The following is a 19,561-nucleotide window of genomic DNA, read 5'->3' as shown; positions in this document are numbered from 1 at the left end:
CACCATGAGATCGCTGGAGCGTCCTGTCTTTGACTGCGTGGACACGGGAGGAGGATTAGTGGCAGTGGTACCTTGCTGGCGTTGTGCCGTCACATCACCCTTAAAGGCATTGTAAAGCATAGTTGACAGCTGGTTCTGCATGTGCTGCATCCTTTCCACCTTCCGGTGAGTTGGTAACAGGTCCGCCACTTTGTGCCTGTACCGAGGGTCTAGTAGTGTGGCCACCCAGTACAGCTCATTCCCCTTGAGGTTTTTTATACGGGGGTCCCTCAACAGGCAGGACAGCATAAAAGACGACATCTGCACAAAGTCGGATCCAGTACCCTCCATCTCCTCTTGCTCTTCCTCAGTGACGTCAGGTAAGTCAACCTCCTCCCCCCAGCCGCGAACAATACCACGGGAAGGTTGCGCAGCACAAGCCCCCTGCGACGCCTGCTGCGGTTGTTCTCCTGCCGCTGTCCCCTCCTCCTCCTCCTCCTCCCCCAAAGAAACACCTTGCTCATCATCCTCTGAGTCTGACTCATCTTCTGCACATGACCTCTCTTCTTCCTCCTCCTCCCCCCTCTGTGCTGCCGCAGGTGTTGAGGAAACAGCTGGGTCTGATGAAAATTGGTCCCATGCCTGTTCCTGCCGTAACGGTTCCTGGTCACGCTCATTCGCAGCTTCATCCGCCACTCTACGCACAGCACGCTCCAAGAAGTACGCGTAGGGAATTAAGTCGCTGATGGTGCCCTCACTGCGGCTCACCAGGTTGGTCACCTCCTCAAACGGCCGCATGAGCCTGCATGCATTTTTCATCATTGTCCAGTTGTCGGGCCAGAACATCCCCATCTTCCCAGACTGTTTCGTTCTACTCCAGTTGTAGAGGTACTGGGTGACGGCTTTCTTCTGTTCTAGCAGGCGGGAGAACATGAGGAGGGTCGAGTTCCAGCGAGTGGGGCTATCGCAAATGAGGCGTCTCACCGGCATGTTGTTTTTACGCTGAATTTCTGCAAATCGTGCCATGGCTGTGTAAGAGCGCCTCAAATGCCCACAGAACTTCCTGGCCTGCTTCAGGACATCCGCTAAGCCAGGGTACTTTGCCACAAATCTTTGAACCACCAGATTCATGACATGTGCCATGCAGGGTATGTGTGTCAGCTTCCCCATATGCAAAGCGGCAAGCAGATTGCTGCCGTTGTCGCACACCACGTTGCCTATCTCCAGGTGGTGCGGGGTCAGCCACTCATCCACCTGTTTCTTAAGAGCAGCCAGGAGAGCTGCTCCAGTGTGACTCTCCGCTTTGAGACAAGCCATGTCTAAGATGGCGTGACACCGTCGTACCTGGCATGCAGCATAGGCCCTGCGGAGCTGGGGCTGTGTAGCTGGAGAGGAGAACTGCCACTCAGCCAAGGAGGAGGAGGAGGACAGCGAAGAGCATGTAGCAGGAGGAGAGGAGGTGGCAGGAGGCCTGCCTGCAAGCCGTGGAGGTGTCACAATTTGGTCCGCCGCTTTCTGCTTGCCATCGTTCACCACCAGGTTCACCCAATGGGCTGTGTAGGTAATGTAGCGGCCCTGCCCGTGCTTGGCAGACCAGGCATCCGTGGTCAGGTGTACCCTTGACCCAACGCTCTTCGCAAGAGATGACACCACTTGCCTCTCAACTTCACGGTGCAGTTGGGGTATGGCCTTTCTGGAAAAATAAGTGCGGCCTGGCATCTTCCACTGCGGTGTTCCGATGGCCACAAATTTACGGAAGGCCTCAGAGTCCACCAGCCGGTATGGTAACAGCTGGCGAGCTAACAGTTCCGCCACGCCAGCTGTCAGACGCCGGGCAAGGGGGTGACTGGCCAAAAGTGGCTTCTTCCGCTCAAACATTTCCTTCACGGACACCTGACTGCTGCTGTGGGCAGAGGAGCAGGAACCGCTCAAGGGCAGAGGCGGAGTGGAGGAGGGTGCCTGTGAAGGTGCAAGGGAGAGAGCGGCATAAGCAGATGATGCACCTGAAGGAGGAAGAGGAGAAGGAGGGTGACTTTGCTTTTGTGTGCTGCTGCTGCTTTTGCTCAGGTGGCCATCCCATTGCTGTTTGTGCCTTTTCTGCAGGTGCCTTCGTAAGGCACTTGTCCCTACGTGAGTGTTGGCCTTTCCACGGCTCAATTTTTGTTGGCAGAGCGAACAGATGGCTTTGGTCCGATCTGAGGCACACACATTAAAAAATTTCCACACCGCTGAGCCACCCTGGGATGTGGGCACCTCAGCAGCTGATGCTGAAGGGCAAGTTGGCTGGCTGTACATAGGTGGCGAATCTGGCGATACATGGTGCCGGACTCTGCCACCAGCTGTTTCTGACGAAGAGCTGCCCCAGCTTCTTTCAGCAACTTCTATCCTCCTACTACTCTCTGACTCCCCCTCTGAACTGTCCCCCTCTTCATCTCCTCTATTGGGAACATACAGAGGATCCCTATCATCGTCATCATCGTAATCATCCTGCCCAGCTTCGCTTGCCTCAGAAAAATCCAAATGTGTAGGTCCTTCATCCTCCTTACACGTTACATCCATAGTGTTGTCGCGTAACGCAGACATATGAGCTGGTGAAAATTCATCTGGCTGTAACAATGGCTGTGCATCAGTGATTTCACCACCACTAAATAATTCTTGCGAAGTGTCAAATGCAGCGGAAGTGGTGCTAGTAGTAGCGCTGGTGGCTGAGCAAGATGAGGTGTTCTGTGTCGCTAAATACTCAACCACGTCCTGACAATCTTGGGAGGTGATGGGACGTGCCTTCTTCCGAGCACTGTACTGTGGGCCAGGTCCACACGAAATTACATTTACACGACCTCGCGCAGACCTGCCGGGTGGCCTTCCTCTGCCTCTGCCACTACCTCTTCCTCTTCCTCTACCTGTTTTGTCCATATCGGGTATGCACGGAGTGGTATATCACACTGCGTGCACTCACGTAGGTAGGTGGGTTCACTTAACTGCACAGGTATGCGCACTGATGCGGTGGGTTCACTGAACAGTACAGGTATACAGTGGCGGGTTCACTGAACACAACAGGTATGCAGTGGCGTGTTCACTAAACAGGTATACAGTGGCAGGTCCACTGAACAGAACAGGTATACAGTGGCAGGTCCACTGAACAGAACAGGTATACAGTGGCGGGTCCACTGAACAGAACAGGTATACAGTGGCGGGTTCACAGAACAGGTATGCAGTGGCAGGTTCACTGAACACAACAGGTATGCAGTGGCGTGTTCACTAAACAGGTATACAGTGGCAGGTCCACTGAACAGAACAGGTATACAGTGGCGGGTTCACAGAACAGGTATACAGTGGCGGGTCCACTGAACAGAACAGGTATACAGTGGCGGGTTCACAGAACAGGTATGCAGTGGCAGGTTCACTGAACACAACAGGTATGCAGTGGCGTGTTCACTAAACAGGTATACAGTGGCAGGTCCACTGAACAGAACAGGTATACAGTGGCGGGTTCACAGAACAGGTATACAGTGGCGGGTCCACTGAACAGAACAGGTATACAGTGGCGGGTTCACAGAACAGGTATACAGTGGCAGGATCACTGAACAGGTATGCAGTGGCAGGATCACAGTACAGGTATGCAGTGGGCTGAGGGCTCACTGAACAGAACAGGTATGCTGTGGCAGGATCACTGAACAGCTATGCAGTGGCAGGATCACAGTACAGGTATGCAGTGGGCTGAGGGCTCACTGAACAGAACAGGTATGCTGTGGCAGGATCACTGAACAGGTATGCAGTGGCAGGATCACAGTACAGGTATGCAGTGGGCTGAGGGCTCACTGAACAGAACAGGTATGCTGTGGCAGGATCACTGAACAGGTATGCAGTGGCAGGATCACAGTACAGGTATGCAGTGGGCTGGGGGCTCACTGAACAGAACAGGTATGCTGTGGCAGGATCACTGAACAGCTATGCAGTGGCAGGATCACAGTACAGGTATGCAGTGGGCTGAGGGCTCACTGAACAGAACAGGTATGCTGTGGCAGGATCACTGAACAGGTATGCAGTGGCAGGATCACAGTACAGGTATGCAGTGGGCTGAGGGCTCACTGAACAGAACAGGTATGCTGTGGCAGGATCACTGAACAGCTATGCAGTGGCAGGATCACAGTACAGGTATGCAGTGGCAGTATCACAGTACAGGTATGCAGTGGGCTGAGGGCTCACTGAACAGAACAGGTATGCTGTGGCAGGATCACTGAACAGGTATGCAGTGGCAGGATCACAGTACAGGTATGCAGTGGGCTGGGGGCTCACTGAACAGAACAGGTATGCTGTGGCAGGATCACTGAACAGCTATGCAGTGGCAGGATCACAGTACAGGTATGCAGTGGGCTGAGGGCTCACTGAACAGAACAGGTATGCTGTGGCAGGATCACTGAACAGGTATGCAGTGGCAGGATCACAGTACAGGTATGCAGTGGGCTGAGGGCTCACTGAACAGAACAGGTATGCTGTGGCAGGATCACTGAACAGCTATGCAGTGGCAGGATCACAGTACAGGTATGCAGTGGGCTGAGGGCTCACTGAACAGAACAGGTATGCTGTGGCAGGATCACTGAACAGGTATGCAGTGGCAGGATCACAGTACAGGTATGCAGTGGGCTGAGGGCTCACTGAACAGAACAGGTATGCTGTGGCAGGATCACTGAACAGGTATGCAGTGGCAGGATCACAGTACAGGTATGCAGTGGGCTGGGGGCTCACTGAACAGAACAGGTATGCTGTGGCAGGATCACTGAACAGCTATGCAGTGGCAGGATCACAGTACAGGTATGCAGTGGGCTGAGGGCTCACTGAACAGAACAGGTATGCTGTGGCAGGATCACTGAACAGGTATGCAGTGGCAGGATCACAGTACAGGTATGCAGTGGGCTGAGGGCTCACTGAACAGAACAGGTATGCTGTGGCAGGATCACTGAACAGGTATGCAGTGGCAGGATCACAGTACAGGTATGCAGTGGGCTGGGGGCTCACTGAACAGAACAGGTATGCTGTGGCAGGATCACTGAACAGCTATGCAGTGGCAGGATCACAGTACAGGTATGCAGTGGGCTGAGGGCTCACTGAACAGAACAGGTATGCTGTGGCAGGATCACTGAACAGGTATGCAGTGGCAGGATCACAGTACAGGTATGCAGTGGGCTGAGGGCTCACTGAACAGAACAGGTATGCTGTGGCAGGATCACTGAACAGCTATGCAGTGGCAGGATCACAGTACAGGTATGCAGTGGCAGTATCACAGTACAGGTATGCAGTGGGCTGAGGGCTCACTGAACAGAACAGGTATGCTGTGGCAGGATCACTGAACAGGTATGCAGTGGCAGGATCACAGTACAGGTATGCAGTGGGCTGGGGGCTCACTGAACAGAACAGGTATGCTGTGGCAGGATCACTGAACAGCTATGCAGTGGCAGTATCACAGTACAGGTATGCAGTGGGCTGAGGGCTCACTGAACAGAACAGGTATGCTGTGGCAGGATCACTGAACAGGTATGCAGTGGCAGGATCACAGTACAGGTATGCAGTGGGCTGAGGGCTCACTGAACAGAACAGGTATGCTGTGGCAGGATCACTGAACAGCTATGCAGTGGCAGGATCACAGTACAGGTATGCAGTGGGCTGAGGGCTCACTGAACAGAACAGGTATGCTGTGGCAGGATCACTGAACAGCTATGCAGTGGCAGGATCACAGTACAGGTATGCAGTGGGCTGAGGGCTCACTGAACAGAACAGGTATGCAGCCAGGAAGAAGTTAAGCCTAACTAATCTTTCCCTGAGAGACAGTCTGCAGCAGCTCGCCCTACTCTGACTAATGCAGGCACACGAGTGGCCGTAATGGCCGCCGCTGCCTGCCTTATATAAGGGGGGGTGGGGCTCCAGGGGCTAGTGTAGCCTAATTGGCTACACTGGGCCTGCTGACTGTGATGTAGAGGGTCAAAGTTGACCCTCAGGTGCATTATGGGGCGAACCGAACTTCTTCCGCAAAAGGTTCGCGTGCGGTACCCGCACGCGAACCACCTAAGTTCGCGCGAACCCCGTTCGCCGGCGAACCGTTCGGCCCAACTCTACCCAGGGGTTGCAAACCCTCTCAAAGTGATGCATGTTGTCAGAAACCCTTGCATTAATCCACTCATATGTTAGTTTCCTATTAATTGATTGGAGAACAGCAACAAAACACAGGTCCGGCTTCTACCATTTGTAAGGCTATATAGACTTTAGTTGATAATGGGATGTGCTGGATTAGGTTGTGTTTAGCATGCTTCACTGAGTAGCATCACTTTTTTTTCTTAGTAAGGGGGCTTTTAGGTTGCTTTTAGTCACCTAACCACTGTAGGTACCGTGTAAAACTACATCGCAGCTAGAGAAGATATTCTAAAAATGAATGCTTACCCTTTAAACCTGTGAACATTTGGTAATGCATGGCATCTGCTGTACATTCCACACTGCATAGTTCACTTATTCAAACATTCAGGTTGAGACGTTCTATTCTGTTTGCACACATTGTACACCAAAATAATACTCTGCAGCTTTCTAAACCACCTAAGGTCCCTGTTCATTTATACAGAATTTACAGATTAACAAAATATTGTGACTTGCTGTGGGCGCTCAGTAATCCATGCATGCATCAATCGGTAATAATTGTTGTTTGCTTTTCACAGGGGCGTATGACTTTCCCTGATGTGGCAGCTGAGACTGTTTACGATGTCCTTCATGACACAGAGTATCGCAAGAAGTGGGACATGAACATGATAGAAACCCGGGATATTGCTCGGCTATCCGGGAATGCAGATTTTGGCTATTATTCCTGTAAGTGCAGAACAGTGCTTGATGTAACATACTACAGTATGTGTAAGTTAGTAGACTGTATCTTTACTGAAGTAAGAGAATAGTAAAGTGCATGTGTGATCTGCCAAACTAGGTTTTCTTCCTTCAACCATCTCCCATCTCCCATCTCTCTCTCTCTCTCTCTCTCTCTCTCTCTCTCTCTCTCTCTATATATATATATATATATGTGTGTGTGTGTGTGTCTCTCTCTCTCTCTCTCTCTTTCTCTTTTTTTTTTAAAGGGACTCTGAGCACCTCTCATGGGCATGCCTTTAAGACAGACGACTTCCAACAAAGTCATGCTATGACCCCTCTGGAATGGCCATGCATGTCACTTCCTCTTCCTGCTTCATTCAGTGATGCACTTCTCTAACAGAGCAGAGAGGGGTGACCCGGAAGTTATAGCCAAGATGGCAGCCACGATTTTTAAATTGCAATTGAATGAATACTATGTGGTGTAGAATGGCAATTCAGGTATCAAATGAAAGAGGAGAGCACAAGCTACAGAAAGGTATGCAGTACTGGTCGGAGTCTTAAAGGCATGCCCATGAGAGGTGCTTGAAGTCCCTTTAATGGAGCTAGTAAACATTTATAATCCTCACCTGGATCATATCAGAATATAACAAGGATTCCTAAAAGTTCAGTAAATTTGTTTTTGTTTGTTGCAGTTGCAACTTTTCATTAAAGTGTACCTTCGGTGGGTTAACATTTATTCATCCCAAGATGCTAGCATGCTAAGGATTTAGTGTACTCACACAGCCTCATCCTTGTCCCCCTCCTCCTTAGCATTCTGGTGCTCCTCTCGTTTGCAGTCCAGTGAAACACGAATGTGAGTGCAGTTGTGTGCCCATCGACCTGGGTATTTTTCATGACCACTTTTTGCTATGCCCACTGTATTATGACAATCCTTACCCACATTCCCCTCTGCACACTCGCATCACTCCACCCATTACTTGGACACGTGGTCTGCACCCATCAGTCTTGACCAATATGTGGTCCATGGAAGGGAAGATGGGCATGGACGCATCAAGAATATTAGGGAGGGGTATTGAAAGACCTTACAGGTCTCTGTGCAGATGATTGCACTTACATTTGGGTTTCAGGTGACTTTGAAATTGAGGATGATCCTGAGGAGGTAATAGGATGAGGTTGTACGGGAGTACACTAACCACTTCACATGCCAGCATATTTAGTTCAAAGATTTTAAACCTGCTTCAGGTACGCTTAAATAAAGCCAAGACAGATAGAATTTATTTAAAACAGAGTCTGTTGCGATGTACTGTAGGCAGGTCTTTATTCCCACTCTCAGTAAATCAGCCCCTATTTGTCTGAAGCGATGTACTGTAGGCAGGTCTTTATTCCCACTCTCAGTAAATCATCCCCTATTTGTCTGTGCGATGTACTGTAGGAAGGTCTTTATTCCCACCCTCAGTAAATCCGTCTCTATTTGTCTGTAGCGATCTACCACAGTACATCGCCTTTATTCCCACCCTCAGGAGCCTTTCAACACTGGTGTGGTATGGCATGTTGCTGCAGCCTAATGCTAGGGAAATTAAAGTCTATGGGGTAGTTCACATGGCATGCGGTGCGGTGGGCTGCACCGGAAGTACAGTGTCTAACATGAGCGCATACCTACATTAGGGCTGGTTCAGACGGACGTTTGTGCAGCGTTTGCCGCCAGCGTTCGTGGCTTGGCGTTAAACGCTCCCATTCAAGTGAATGGGAGCGTTTGTACCAAGCTTTTACGCGTGTTTACACGAACGCGGCGTTCGGGTCCCGATTTTCACTGGCGTTCAAGGAGCCCCTGGAAGCTACATGTTGCTTCCAAGGGCGGTTAACCGCGACGGGTAATGTTCCCCTAGGGGAAGAAAAAACGTGACCGCATCCGAACGCAATGCGAACGCTGCTGAAAGCCCGAACGCATTGCCGCCGCGACGCCAACGAACGCGACGCCTCCAAACGTCCGTCTGAACCAGCCCTTACCCTGTGGCGACCTGCAGCGCAGTGCAGCAGACTGGAATTCATGTAAGTCTACGGTGACGCGTGTTTTTTTTTTTTTCAAGTGACCGCCGCAAGTTTTACGCATTTAGCATGCGCGAAAGCATATTTTAGCTATACACTTCCGCACATGTCATTGATTCGGACGCAGGAATTGAGCGTCACTTCCTGCTTGGCCTGCTGCCAGACGGGGATTACCACGTTCAAACGCGGTGATCCCCAAAGGACTGTATTTGTCTTTGTGGTCCCCGGACCTCACCACTACCGCCAATATGCAGTGTGAAACCAGCCTCAATAAATCAGCCCCTATTTGTCTGTATCGATGTACTGTAGGCAGGTCTTTATTCCCACCCTAAGTAAATCAGCCCCTATTAGTCTGTAGCGATGTACTGTAGGCAGGTCTTTATTCCCACACTAAGTAAATCAGCCCCTATTTGTCTGTAGCGATGTACTGTAGGCAGGTCTTTATCGCCACCCTAAGTAAATCAGCCCCTATTTGTCTGTAGCGATGTACTGTAGGCAGATCTTTATTCCCACCCTAAGTAAATCAGCCCCTATTTGTCTGTAGCGATGTACTGTAGGCAGATCTTTATTCCCACCCTCAGTAAATCAGCCCCTATTTGTCTGTAGCGATGTACTGTAGGCAGGTCTTTATTCTCACCCTCAGTAAATCATCCCCTATTTGTCTGTAGCGATGTACTGTAGGCAGGTCTTTATTCCCACTCTCAGTAAATCATCCCCTATTTGTCTGTAGCGATGTACTGTAGGCAGGCCTTTATTCCCACTCTCAGTAAATCATCCCCTATTTGTCTGTAGCGATGTACTGTAGGCAGGTCTTTATTCCCACCCTCAGTAAATCAGCCCCTATTTGTCTGTAGCGATGTACTTTAGACAGGTCTCTAATCCCTCCTGTAGTAAATCTGCCCCTATTTGTATGTAGCTATGTACTGTAAGCAGTGAAGTGAGCGTCACTTCCTGCTTGGCCTGCTGCCAGGCAGGGATTACCGCGTTCAAACGTGGTAATCCCCAAAGGCCTGTATTTGGCATTGTGGTCCACGGACCTCACCGCTACCACCAATATGCAGTGTGAAACCGGCCTCAATAAATCAGCCCCTATTTGTCTGTAGCGATGTACTGTAGGCAGGTCTTTATTCCCACCCTCAGTAAATCATCCCCTATTTGTCTGTAGCGATGTACTGTAGGCAGTTCTTTATTCTCACCCTCAGTAAATCAGCCCCTCTGTAGCGATGTACTTTAGGCAGGTCTCTATTCCCACCCTCGACCCCTATTTGTATGTAGTGATGTACTGTAGGCAAATCTTTATTCTAATATAGAGCATAAAAGCTTATCCTTGGTATTTTTTATGTAATTGTTTCTTGTGTTACACCCCACAGGGAAGTGTCCGAAGCCTCTGAAGAATCGTGATGTGGTCACACTGCGCTCATGGCTCGTACTTCCTGACTGCTATATAATAATCAATTTCTCTGTCAAACATAATGTAAGTCAGGCTTATGTCTCAGATAAATGTACAGGTATAAATTTCTTTACCCCGGTGCAAGGTCATTTGGATCATATGACGTCATGTAGATAACATTCCAACCTTGCAGCATGACAATCTTGGACTTCTTTTCCACCAGGTGTAGTAAATGGAATTTGAATAAAGTTGTATAACATGCCCGTGTTTGGTTGGGTTTTCTGTGACAGAAACATCAGAATATAAACCCCATTTTAGAGTATGTAGGCTGATGTCAGTGATAAACATACAGTACATATAATTTGTTGTATAGATTAATAAGATAATTAGTTGAACCTTGTGATTTTACAATATTTGCCATGTGGAATTCCTGAATAAAGAATACCAGCATTTCTCCACCACTGCTTGGTTTGCGGATCCTTTTGTGCATAGATTAATAAGACCCCTAACTGAGCTAACAAAAACCTAATGTCCTTTTTCTCATATCCGTCTGTCTGTAGATGTATCCACCCCGGAAAGACCTGGTTCGAGCTGTGTCTCTGCTAGCAGGATACCTAGTTAAATCCAATGGGCCAACAAGCTCCACACTCACATATCTTGCACAGGTGGATCCCAGAGGTGAGTAGAAGCCTGTGTAATCTATTCAGGGGTTTTTGCATAGTAAGGGAGTTGTTTTTCTAACAGGTGTGCAAACTGAGTGAAATGTGGTGACTATAGCTCACAATTGTCCCTCTTTTGGAGCACTGATGTACAGATTTATGTAAATATATGTATTTTTCTACTGAAAGAAATGTGTTTAATTGGCTCCAAACTTTATTCCCATCCTTTAAATTGATATATTTTGTTATTTTCAAATGTTAATATGAAGAAAAATGAACCAGGATAGAAAGGACCAGTGTGGATTGAATTATAAAACAACATCTTTTTCTTATGAAATCTGTATTGTATGTGTGACTGGGGGCGTGTCGGGGCATGATTAGGGGTGTGGCTTACATGTCCCTCTTTCTGATCTGAAAAAGTTGGGAGGTGTGGTGGTGACATAGAAGAGAAGTTTATGTGAAGCTGGAACTCTCTGAATCAAATACAAATTTAGAAATGAGAGAACTTACACATTAAAGAGAATCTGTACTCTAATATTCTTACAATAAAAAGCATACCATTCTATTCATTATTTTCTCCTGTGCCCCTCTGTGCTGTTTCTGCCACTCTCTGCTGCAATCCTGGCTTGTAATTAACAGTTTTAGGCAGTGTTTACAAACAAACTAACCAGCTTCTAATAGGCTCAGCTAAGCATAGTGTGTGAGTCATTCACAGTGTGCAGGGGGCCTGCAGAGGGTGTGTATCGCTTCTACCACTCACAAGCAGCCCTGCACATTCCACACAATCAATCCTTAGCCCGACAAACAGGACAGAGGAAAGATACATTGATTTATTACAGAGACAGTGCAGTTAGGAAAGACTGCAGTAAGCCAGAGCAGATTAGAACAGGCATAGGAACTTATAGGATAGAAGAACTAAGGCTGAAAAATTTGTTACAGAGTCTCTTTAAAGTGTGACATCTACAGCTGTTTATGTAAAATAATTCTGAAAAAGGAACATTACAATTTTCCAACTATTTATCTGGTTTACAAAAAACATGGATCATTAAAATTGAAATAATGTCCCCTCCCATCCATTTATGAATTTATTATATTATATTACTGCGAGAGTTAAATTGTCCCGGGGAGGGTTGTATGTAAAGGGGGAGGCCTGTAACAGCATTTCATAGCTGGGCTTGTCTCGGGTGACCTCTGAGAACATATAAGATTAAGGGGCATTCCTAGGATATGTTGAGGAGAAACTTTCTTATGGTTTCCTAAGGAGATTCCACAGCCTGCATACAGTATGCTAATCTCTGGTTGTGGGAGTGTAGTAAAGAACAGGCAGCACCTCTTTTGGTGACTCACACTTTTCATTTATCTGACAGTAGGAATCTGCCCACATACAGGTCCTTCTAAAAAAATTAGCATATTGTGATAAAGTTCATTATTTTCTGTAATGTACTGATAAACATTAGACTTTCATATATTTTAGATTCATTACACACAACTGAAGTAGTTCAAGCCTTTTATTGTTTTAATATTGATGATTTGGGGCTTACAGCTCATGAAAACCCAAAATTCCTATCTCAAAAAATTAGCATATTTCACCATTTATGTAACGATCGGTGTAACACAGAGAGGGTCTGATTACCGGTGAACTGCAGTATCACCGAGAATACAGAATATATCCGATTATTGATGATCTGCAGTATCACCGATAATCAGATATATCTACTAACCACTGGACACCTGAGATAGCAAGTGAGTGTTAAGTGCAACAGTAATATATCGAGTATAACACAGAAGTAATTCCTTCCGTAGGCCTAGACTCTCCCGGGGGAGGAGCTAGGCTGAGAGTAGGAAGGACAGAGTGTGAGTGACACCAGTGAGAGGGTGTCACTAACAGGTCTGGGAACTGCCTCTAACAGTAAGGCCAGTTCTCGAGTTCGGGCAATCCAGGTCGTTAACACACAGACAGATACGGTACAGATTCAGGAGACAGATACGGAATCCAATAAACAGGCAGGGTTTGGCAACGGAGTATCAGAATAGCGGGGTACAGAATCAGGAGGCAAATACAGAGTCCAGGAACGAGCAGAGTTTGGCGACAAGATATCAGAGATAGCAAGGTACAGAATCAGAGTACAGGAGAATAGTCAGGCAGGCAGAAGGTCATAACAAATAATACAGTTCAATATTCCTAACGCTAAGGTGTGAGGTCCGTGATCGTCAACACCTTTGGAAACTATGCTAGAACACAGATACAGACAAGGCCTGAGTGCTACCACGTAGTGATCGCAACGACAGACAACCAGAGAATGACCAGCACCCAGTATATATACACCAGTGCTCTCCAGCACCTCCCTTAAGTGCTGGACCAATGAAAGTTGCTGCAATTGTCAGCTGACCGGCCTGGTCAGCTGACCCTCCTCTGACTGCCATAAAGGCCCTGCCTCTCTGCGCGCGCACGCGTCCTCCTAAACCAGTGTGGACTATCAGTCCCAGCCACACCAGTCATGTGTTGTAATGTTGTTGCTGTATGGGATGCAGAATCCGCCGGCACGCTGTCCGAGCGTGCGGCGTTTCCTCCGCATCCCGCCCCACTGAGAGAAGCAGGCCTATGCGTACAAACCGCCGCGTCCGACCTGCTACGCCAGCCGCGGAAACAGCCGCCTCATCCTGCGTCCATGCGGCGGCTTTTCCGCGTTTCTTCACAGTACCCCCCCCCTGAGGAGTGGACTCCGGACAGCTCCTTCCAGGCTTCTCAGGATGCAAAGCGTGGAATTCATTTTTCAGTTTGTCAGCATGCATGCGACATTCAGGTACCCATGATCTCTCCTCAATACCTTACCCTTTCCAATGAACCAGATATTGTACTGAGTCCTGAACTATGCGTGAGTCTAAAATCTTCTCTACCTCGTACTCAGGTTGGTCATCTATCATCACAGGAGGAGGAGGAGGAGTGGGACCCACATGGACTGCTGGCTTAAGCAGAGACACGTGAAAGGATCTTACGCCACGCATACTGGCAGGAAGATCAATGGCATAAGTAACATTGTTGATATTTCTAGTTACTGGAAATGGACCCACAAACCTGGGCCCCAACTTGGCTGAAGGCTGTTTTAAGGTTAAGTGACGTGTAATTACCCAGACTAAGTCTCCTGGTTGAAATTTCCACTCTAAGGAACGTTTTTTGTCAGCTTGACCTTTCTGACTTTGAAACGCCTTTCCCAAATTATTCTCCACGATCCCCCATACGTCCTTAAATGAGTTTTGCCAGGCCTCCAGAGCTGGAAACGGAGTGGAAGCGATTGGCAATGGAGAAAATTTGGGCAGCTTCCCAGTAACTATCTGAAATGGACAGAATTTCGTGGAAGAACTTTTCAAATTATTGTGCGCAAATTCTGCGAAGTGCAAAAACCTGACCCAATCGTTTTGCGCCTCTGCAACGTAACACTTCAAAAATTGTTCTAACGATTGGTTGACCCTCTCAGTCTGACCATTGGTCTGTGGGTGGTAGCCCGACGAAAATGACAGTTCCATGCCCATTTGGTGACAGAATGCCCTCCAGAATCTCAAAACAAATTGGACTCCCCGATCTGACACAATGTTTTCCGGAATGCCATGCAAACGGAAAACATGGATGATGAATAAATCGGCCAACTCCTGGGCCGAGGGGAGTCCTTTTAAGGGCACAAAATGGGCCATCTTACTAAAGCGGTCGACTACCACCCAAATGACCGACATGCCCTCAGACCTGGGAAGCTCACCCACAAAATCCATGGACAGGTGGTTCCACGGCTCACTCGGGGTGGGTAAGGGCTGCAACGTTCCCACAGGTGCCAGCCGGGAGGGCTTACTTTTTGCACACACTGCACACTCCCTAACATACTCCTTGCAATCCGTTGCCAGAGAAGGCCACCAAGCGCACCTGGCAACCAGATCCTGTGTTCTGGAGGCCCCAGGGTGTCCCACATTTTTGTGTGAATGGAACATTTGTAAAATCTGCAGACGGAATGGCAATGGCACAAACATAACCCCTTCAGGCTTCCCCTCCGGGGCGTCCTGTTGAAAGGGCCCTAAGGTCTCCGTCCAGTCTTTCCATGTCTCAGTTGTTGCTAGGATCAGTTTCTGCGGAACAATGGTCTCTGGGGTAGAGGGCTGTGCTGTCTCTGGCTCAAAACATCTGGACAGGGCATCTGCCTTAATGTTCTTGCTACCTGGAGTGTACGTAATTATAAATCTAAACCTCGAGAAAAACAAAGACCATCAAGCCTGACGGGGGCTTAATCTTTTGGCTCCCTCAATGTATTCCAAATTTTTGTGATCAGTGAAAACTGTGATTGTATGTTCTGCTCCTTCCAACCAATGACGCCATTCCTCAAAGGCTAACTTGATGGCCAGGAGCTCCCTGTTGCCTATGTCGTAGTTTCTCTCTGCCGGAGAGAACCTACGAGAAAAATAGGCGCATGGGTGTAATCTACCCTGCAACCCTGATCGCTGCGACAACACAGCCCCTACCCCGACCTCCGAGGCGTCCACCTCAACAATAAAGGGGTAAGAAGTGTCGACGTGTCTTAGGATGGGTGCAGAGCAAAACAAGTCTTTTAACGTGGAGAACGCTTGCAAAGCTTCTGGAGACCAGTGGGAAGTATCTGCCCTTTTCTTAGTGAGACTAGTGAGGGGTGCAATGACAGTAGAGTACCCCTTTATGAACCTTCTATAGTAATTGGCAAAACCCAAAAATCTCTGAAGAGATTTCAACCCCACAGGTTGAGGCCAATCCAGCACAGCAGAGACCTTGGCAGGGTCCATCGACAGGCCCGAGGTGGAAATTATGTACCCCAAAAAGGTGACAGATGTTACCTCCAAGATGCATTTCTCCAATTTAGCGTAAAGCATGTTCTGCCTCAGTTTGTCCAATACAATTCGGACGTGTGTCCTGTGCTCAGGGAGGTTGTTGGAAAAAATAAGTATATCATCCAGGTATACTAACACGAATTTGCCCAACACCTCTCTGAATACCTCATTAACCACCTTAGCGGTATGGACGAGCTCAGCTCGTCCATTACCGCCAGAGGGTGCTGCTCAGGCCCTGCTGGGCCGATTTTGATAAAGTAAAAAGCAGCACACGCAGCCGGCACTTTGCCAGCCGCGTGTGCTACCTGATCGCCGCCGCAGCGCGCCGATCCGCCGCGTGCAGTGGCGAAAGAGGATCCCCCCAGCCGCCCGAGCCCTGCGCAGCTGGAACAAATAGTTCCGGCCAGCGCTAAGGGCTGGATCGGAGGCGGCTGACGTCTGGACGTCGGCTGACGTCCATGACGTCACTCCGCTCGTCGCCATGGCGATGAGGAAAGCCAAACAAGGAAGGCTGCTCATTGCAGCCTTCCTTGTTAATTCTGATCGCCTGAGGCGATCGGAATTACGCTTCAGGAGCGCCCTCTAGTGGGCTTTCATGCAGCCAACTCTCAGTTGGCTGCATGAAATAGTTTTTTTTTTTAATTTAAAAAAAACCCTCCCGCAGCCGCCCTGGTGATCTCAATAGAACGCCAGGGTGGTTAATTAGTTCTTGGAAGACGGCCGGGGCGTTACACAGCTCGAAGGGCATTACCAAATACTCGTAGTGCCCGTCGGGCGTGTTAAAGGCCGTCTTCCATTCATCGCCCTTTCTGATCCGCACCAAGTTGTATGCACCCCGTAAATCTAATTTTGAAAAGACTTTAGCGTTGGTAACTTGTGTAAACAGGTCATCTATCAGGGGCAAGGGGTAGCGATTCTTTACAGTGATTTTATTCAGGCCCCGGTAATCTATGCATGGCCGCAGACCTCCGTCTTTCTTTTTAACAAAAAAGAACCCTGCGCCAGCGGGCGACCGGGAAGGTCGAATGAACCCCTTGGCTAAATTCTCACGAATGTATTCTTGCATGGCCACTTTCTCTGGCCCGGACAAATTGTAAAGATGACCCCTTGGGGGCATACAACCAGATTGAAGATCAATAGGGCAATCAAACGGGCGATGTGGCGGTAACTTGTCAGCAGCTTTGGGACAGAACACATCAGCATACTCGGAATATTGTACTGGAACCCCCTCCAAATGAATCCTGGTCTGGCCTAATGTCACCCTCCCTAAACACTGCTGGAAACAATGAGGTGACCAGCTGGTTAACTGCCCAGTGGTCCAATCGATCTGTGGAGAGTGACGGTGCAACCATGGCATGCCAAGGATGACTGTGGAGGTGGTCATGTGTAACACAAAAAACTGCAGTTTCTCTGTATGTAGTACCCCTATAGTGACTTCCACCTCTGGTGTCTGAGACAGCGGATGATTACTTTGCAGGGGGGAATCATCTACTGCCGTAACCTGAATGGGTGGTTTTACCGGGGTAAATGGAATACCCAATTTCTTTGCAAATTCGAAATCCATAAAATTAGCTGCAGAGCCGGAATCAACAAAGGCCTCGGAAACCTCGGTTTTATCTTCCCATGTAACAGTACAAGGAAGAAGTAACCGTTTATCTTCTAGGGGTAAGAGACGCGCGCCTAGGGTGTTACCCCCTACAACTCCTAGGCGGTAGCGTTTCTCGACTTATTGGGACAATTACGTACTCTATGACCCCCCTCTGCGCAGTAAAGGCACAGCTGCTCAGACATCCTATGTCTTCGCTCCACTTGAGATAGTTTTGACTGAGCAATTTGCATAGGTTCGGGTGGAGGCGAGACAGGAGGAGGTGGAGTTACTGGAGGCGCAGCGTAGGACACCATCTTTACCTGACTACTACCCCGGGTCTGTTTCTGATAGCGCAGCCTGTGGTCGACTCGAATGGCCGATGAAATAGCCTCATCGACTGTCTTAGGTTCAGGCAGACTTAGCATGAGATTGGAGACCTTATCCGACAGTCCCGATAAAAAGTAATCTAAGAGGGCATAAGTGCCCCACCTGGCTGAAACTGCCCACCTCCTAAATTCCGCTGCGTAATCCTCGACCGGACCCTTGCCTTGACGCAAAAGCTTGAGCTTCCGCTCAGAAGTTGCAGCAAGGTCTGGGTCCTCGTAAATTACTGCCATAGCTTTAAAAAATGCGTCCACTGACGTGAGGGCTAAGTCTCCGGTGGGCAAACTGTATGCCCACGTTTGAGAATCGTCAGATAACAACGTCTTAATAAATGTGACCCTTTGGGCCATTGTTCCAGAAGTTCGGGGTCTCAACTCAAAATAAGATAACACTCTACTTCTGAAATTTCGGAAGTCAGATCTGTGACCAGAAAATTTCTCAGGTACGGGTAAACGTATATCAGAACTAGGAGGGGATCGCACCTCATCTACTGCTGTCTGGAGGGTTTGTAAAGAACCAGACAAGGCTTCAATCATAGTCTTGTGACTACCCAGCACTTGGTTGATGGTGTCCACCGAAGTGGCAAGTGCGCCCAGACGGTCAGAGTGTGCGTCCATTTGTATTTTGGGTCTGTCGTTCTGTAACGATCGGTGTAACACAGAGAGGGTCTGATTACCGGTGAACTGCAGTATCACCGAGAATACAGAATATACCCGATTATTGATGATCTGCAGTATCACCGATAATCAGATATATCTACTAACCTCTGGACACATGAGATAGCAAGTGAGTGTTAAGTGCAACAGTAATATATCGAGTATAACACAGAAGTAATTCCTTCCGTAGGCCTAGACTCTCCCGGGGGAGGAGCTAGGCTGAGAGTAGGAAGGACAGAGTGTGAGTGACACCAGTGAGAGGGTGTCACTAACAGGTCTGGGAACTGCCTCTAACAGTAAGGCCAGTTCTCGAGGTCGGGCAATCCAGGTCGTTAACACACAGACAGATACGGTACAGATTCAGGAGACAGATACGGAATCCAATAAACAGGCAGGGTTTGGCAACGGAGTATCAGAATAGCGGGGTACAGAATCAGGAGGCAAATACAGAGTCCAGGAACGAGCAGAGTTTGGCGACAGGATATCAGAGATAGCAAGGTACAGAATCAGAGTACAGGAGAATAGTCAGGCAGGCAGAAGGTCATAACAAATAAAACAGTTCAATATTCCTAACGCTAAGGTGTGAGGTCCGTGATCGTCAACACCTTTGGAAACTATGCTAGAACACAGATACAGACAAGGCCTGAGTGCTACCACGTAGTGATCGCAACGACAGACAACCAGAGAATGACCAGCACCCAGTATATATACACCACTGCTCTCCAGCACCTCCCTTAAGTGCTGGACCAATGAAAGTTGCTGCAATTGTCAGCTGACCGGCCTGGTCAGCTGACCCTCCTCCTCCTTCTTCTACGCCAGCCGTGGAAACAGCTGCCTCATCCTGCGTCCATGCGGTGGCTTTTACGCGTTTCTTCACAATTTACCAGTGGTTTTGCCACTGTGAGCAGGTGCCAGGTCGTGCTGAAAAATGAAATCTTCATCTACATAAAGCTTTTCAGCAGATGGAAGCATGAAGTGCTCCAAAATCTCCTGATAGCTAGCTGCATTGACCCTGCCCTTGATAAAACACAGTGGACCAACACCAGCAGTTGACATGGCACCCCAGACCATCACTGACTGTGGGTACTTGACACTGGACTTCAGGCATTTTGGCATTTCCTTCTCCCCAGTCTTCCTCCAGACTCTGGCACCTTGATTTCCGAATGACATGCAA

The 19,561-nt window shown here is 48.6% G+C and overlaps 1 protein-coding gene across 1 annotated transcript in view; it reads left to right on the top strand.

Annotated features, from left to right (window-relative positions):
* LOC137527165 (START domain-containing protein 10-like) overlaps positions 1–19,561 on the top strand; it is a 109,065-nt gene that overhangs the window by 45,670 nt on the left and 43,834 nt on the right. Inside the window, exons 2-4 of the mRNA XM_068247633.1 lie at positions 6,681–6,828; positions 10,239–10,342; positions 10,819–10,936. Coding sequence (XP_068103734.1) covers positions 6,681–6,828; positions 10,239–10,342; positions 10,819–10,936 — 370 coding nt within the window. The remainder of the gene's footprint in view (positions 1–6,680; positions 6,829–10,238; positions 10,343–10,818; positions 10,937–19,561) is intronic.

The sequence above is a fragment of the Hyperolius riggenbachi genome, chromosome 8, assembly GCF_040937935.1.
Source record: "Hyperolius riggenbachi isolate aHypRig1 chromosome 8, aHypRig1.pri, whole genome shotgun sequence".
Taxonomy (NCBI): Eukaryota; Metazoa; Chordata; class Amphibia; order Anura; family Hyperoliidae; genus Hyperolius; species Hyperolius riggenbachi.
Note: the sequence above shows the minus strand (reverse complement) of the source record. Positions and strands in the feature narration are given on the sequence as shown.